General features: G+C 49.1%; 1 protein-coding gene across 1 annotated transcript in view; it reads left to right on the forward strand.

Moving 5' to 3' along the window:
* OLFML2A (olfactomedin-like 2A) overlaps positions 1-3,725 on the forward strand; it is a 28,317-nt gene extending 24,592 nt beyond the window's left edge. The window contains exon 9 of the mRNA XM_010844042.1: positions 1-3,725. This exon is cut by the window's left edge and continues 15 nt beyond it. Coding sequence (XP_010842344.1) covers positions 1-51 — 51 coding nt within the window. The 3' untranslated portion in view covers positions 52-3,725.
* The last annotated feature ends 936 nt before the right edge of the window (positions 3,726-4,661 follow it).

Raw genomic sequence — 4,661 nt, forward strand, 5'->3', positions numbered from 1 at the left:
GCCTGGGACAACGGCCACCAGCTCACCTACACCCTCCATTTCGTGGTCTGAATGGGAACCTGGGGTCACAGGAGAGGAGTGGCCATGGGCATGGGGGCTCTCCACAGCGACTCCTGCAAGGGACTCCCTCAGCAAATATTTACTGGGGGCCAGGCCCAGGGATAGGTGCTAGGCAGGTGGCTTAGCAAGGATCAACCTTCCTTAGCACCCAGTGGAGTAATAATCGCTTCCACCTGCAGAATACTGTCAAGAGCTTCACGTGCACTAACCCGCTTAATCTTGACACCCTTGGAGGTAGAGGCAGTTAAGCCCATTTAACAGATGAGGAGACTGAGGCCTCAGTCTGGATCAGGCTAGCCCACTTTACAAATGAGACCTGACCATGCTCTCCCCTACCTCCAACCCTCTCCCCTCTCCCCTGGTTTTTCTTGTCCTCTCACGTCTGTCTCCCTTCCCAGGGGCTACGTGAAACCTTTGGGACCAACACACTAGTGTTGGGTGGAGGCCGGCTCTGCATGCCATTCCAGGCCCCTGTTCTGACTGAGCTGCTGGTGGCCCTGGGGCTTTGGACCCTTTGGCTAATGTCCTTGCTCCTTGCCTTTGGCCAGCCCCCCATCCCCACCCGCTGTCTGACCGCATTCCAAACCTCCACAGTCACCCAGCCACTGAACAGAAACCACACCCCAAGAAAAAAATACCAGCCCCCCTTCCAAGACCCCCTCCCTCTGTACTCATTTTTATTTTCTCTTATTCTTCATCAGCGCCGTCATTTGTTTCTGAGGCAGCAGCTGAGAAGGCTGCAGGCAGCTGCCTGCCAGCGCGACTCTACCAGAGTGGGGAACTGGGCCAGGCCCTGGGGCTCCCTCTCCACCCAGAAGTGCTGACTCCAGCCACATACCCAGGCTGTGGGACCTCTCCCCACTACCTCCCAGAGCCTTTGGGCCGGGGTCCACCTTGTCCTTTCTCTTTGGGCTTTTGAACCCACAACCTATGTGTACTCAGGGATACTCCAGGTCTGCCGTGAGCAAGACCCTAAGCCTGAGGCTGGGCAGTACCAGGCTGAAACAGGTTTCCTCTTTCTTGGCAGTCCTAACCTGGTCTTTAGGTGAGCTGGCCTGGGAGACGGCGGGGAGGCTGAGAGCTGGACAGCCAGCACAGAGGAGGTTTTGGACCTTCTGGTGGCAGGGAAGAGCCAGGGAGTGGAAGCTGGGAGGGAAGGAGAAAGGGGTCTGTGGGTCAGGCTTTTCCTGGCTTCAGAGATATTGGGGCCAGGGTGCCCGGAGTCCAACTTGGGGCTGAAAATGCACAGGTGGGCTTACCTTAGCCTCAGTCCTGGGCAACCCAGAGGATCAGACCTTCAGGTCTGTTCCTATATGCTTTGAACAACATTTTTAGAGCTGGAAGAAGTTCTCCAGCCTGACTCCTTGCATCAACAAAGGAGAAAGGGCTCAGGGCCACTCGGGGAACGGGACACAGCCGACCTCCCTCCAGAAGGGCTTTGTCCAAATCCTTTATTCTCCAGGCTTGGAGGCAGTAGGCCGTAGACCACCCAGCACCCAAGCCATCCCAACACGTTTGAAGGGTATTTACAGCTGATCTCGACACAACCCCAGGCCCTGCTGCTTTCATTCAGTCCCCATGCCAGCTCCCAGGTGTCTGTGTATATGCCATGTTGGGAAATTCAGCTGCATACCCTGGAGTGTAAGGAAATGCATTTTGTGCAGAATACACTTCTTTCAGACATTGTCAGGTGACGTTATTTTGTTTAAGCTGTAACTCACCCCCGAAATAAAGGGGAATGATGACGCCCAGCCGAGCCAGGCCTGACTCATAGTAGCAGACTCATCCAGGCACCCCCACCCAGTGAAACTCCAAGGGCTGAGCATACAGACTCTTTGGGGGCTGCAAGTCCCAGCACTTCCCTTGGCCCTGGGTGTGGGTCTTAGAAGACTCAGTGCTTTGTGATATCACAGCCCAACCATGTGAGAAGTGTTCAGGCTCCTCTCTTCCCATTAGTCTTAGAAAAGGGCAAGTTAAAATGGACTGATTTTGAAAAAGGACAAGCAAAATGGCTTTCTCGGGGACAGGATGCTGGTTGCAGCCTCTAAACTTTCACTGATCCCCTTCTGCTTTCAGGTCCTTGTATGTGGGTTACGTTGTAGGTACAATTATTTTCCTCATTTTACAGGTAGTCAGACTGGCGCCCAGAGAAGTTAAGTGGAGGCAGTTAAGTGGAAAGCCAGGTTTCCAAATCAGGTAATATGCCGTGAACATCAACAGTGGGCTAAGAAAGTCATATGTTTATCTTCACAGCAGTGGAAGGTATATACTCTGTGTGTGCCCATTTTACAGATGCGAAAACTGAGGTGAAGGGACTTACCAAAGCAAGCAGTTTACTCTGTAGCAGAGTCAGGTTTTCACGGCTGGTTAGTACGTGTTTTTTGTCAATTGTGTATCTCTCTCGCAGCAGCTCCAGAATTAGTGCTTGTTTCTTTTAAACCAGTGTAGCCAAGCCATGAATTGCATCTGCATAGGAGACCCAAGAAGGAGGTTGGGGTCCGCTCATAAAGAGCCTTGAATGCCAAACCAAAGAGCGACTCCCTCCAATCATGTTTGGAATGAAGTCGAGTATAAAGGAAAGGAAAGGAAATTCTAAGACAATTGGATTTTGTCTTATCAGTGACGGGAGGCAGGGAAGAACTTTTTTGGTGGGATTTACTATGTTTGACGGCAGGTACTTAAAGGAGAGAGCCAGCTTTTCCTGCCAACCTCGCTGTGAAGGCAAAGGAAGCCGTCTCTGGTGTTTCTGAACAACATGACACAGGAAGGGGCTTTGACTGCTACCTTTGATTCCTCATGAGAGAGTTCTAGGCCTTAATATTTAATTTGCTCTGTCTGGGGAGAAAAGAAGGAGGCCTCTGCCTTGGGAGGCAGCCCTAAAGGTAAGGCTCAGGGGGTGGGATGGGGTTTCCTAGGAATGACTTGAGGGCTTCTGAAAGCCGGTTTGTTCTAAAACATCTTTTCCTCCTTGACGACATTGGAAACCACTCTGGTGACAGGAGGACCCGGCCCAGGATGGTTGTCAGGGAGCCCTGGGTAAGGAAGGGTTGGGAAGTCCTAGGTTCGAATCCAGCTGTGCTTCTCACAGGCTTCACATTCGGGCAGGGTAGGGACTATCAGAGGGGACAGATGTCAACTCCTTTTTATGGCTGAAGACTTGCAGTTTAGTGAGGACACAGGGCAGCTGGGGGCCCAAGCAGTGCCCTCCGAGAGCTAGAAGGCGCCTTTACCTACAATACCACTAATGCACCCAGGAACCCCATGGATGGCATTACTTTTCCCCATTACAGGGGATGAACCTCAAGTTCAAAAAGGTTAAGCAACCTGCTCAGGGTCACGAATCTAACAAGAAGTATAGTCAAGAGTTGAACCAGTTCTGTTTTTACACCAAAGCCCAAAACTAACTGTTGTTAAGAATTTTGTAACCAGTCCGTTTTCTTCTTTGCTTTGGCTACTGGGAAGCTTAAAGTCGAACTTGAGATTATTTTTAACAGTCGCTGTATTGAGTCTCCTACTGGACTCTGGCTTCATTCTAGCTTTCTGCTTTTGCCTTTACCCCGATCTCTTTATTATATTGTATTTTATCTATTTTTGTAAATTGCCACAGTATCTTTTTTTGCACCAAGGTGGACTGTACCGAAATAAATACATGATCAAAAGTTTGATTTATAAGTCTTGATTAAATGTTATGATCTGCATCCTTACTGTAACACAGACATTTAATAACTTTAAAACAATACTTTAGATTGCTATGAGAATTGGCCTAATTACTGGAAACTGATCTGGAAAATGAACTAGGGCAGAAGAACCCAAGTCAGGCTGAAAACCAGGCCCTTCCCAGGGGAGAGGAGAAGCAAGCCATTCCCAAAGGTACAGACATCACCTGCAGCCCCACCTTTAGCTGCAGAGAGAGAGAATCCCAGATCAGGGGACATGGGGCTGAAGGGAAGGGAAGAACAAAAAGAAATGTTTTCCTGGGAAAAAGGCAGTATTGTGGAATCGGGGAGGGGACCCTTGAGCATCACTGACTGATGTTTCCCAAACTTCAGTCATCCACGTGACTTGTGTCACATTTCCCTTTACCATCTTCAGTAGGCTTTATTATTTCTTTTTTCGATCATTTCATTCTTTTTACTAATTTTATTTCAAAGGGAAGCTTTATAAGCTGTTAGCGAAAATGAAAACAAAAAAATCTTAAAAAAATCTTTTTAGGGATGAACTTTCTTACAATAGTAAAAGATAGCCAGTGACCACAAACACAAGGATCAGAATGTGATGCTGAGAACACGCAGTCTCGCCAGACACCGTGCCTGTGAAGCAGGCCCAAGGTCTTTGTGTAAAAAGTAAGATTAGCAAATGTTCAGGAGATGTAAAGGGCAAACGAGCAGAATGGGGACATGTCCTTGATGGAATCAGAGGGATGAGATTGAAAGAGAATAGCTTCGCCCATATGACTTAATGGCCTTCACATGGTGGCTTAGGTACCTCCAAGGAGCAATCAAACCACCGATGGGTGATTTGGATTTAGACTGGCTTCCCAAACACACACATACACGCACTTGTTCAGCCCGTTCCCCACAGGACAGACAAGTCAGAAGCAC

This window comes from Bison bison, unplaced genomic scaffold, assembly GCF_000754665.1.
Source record: "Bison bison bison isolate TAMUID 2011002044 unplaced genomic scaffold, Bison_UMD1.0 scf7180017864193, whole genome shotgun sequence".
Taxonomy (NCBI): Eukaryota; Metazoa; Chordata; class Mammalia; order Artiodactyla; family Bovidae; genus Bison; species Bison bison.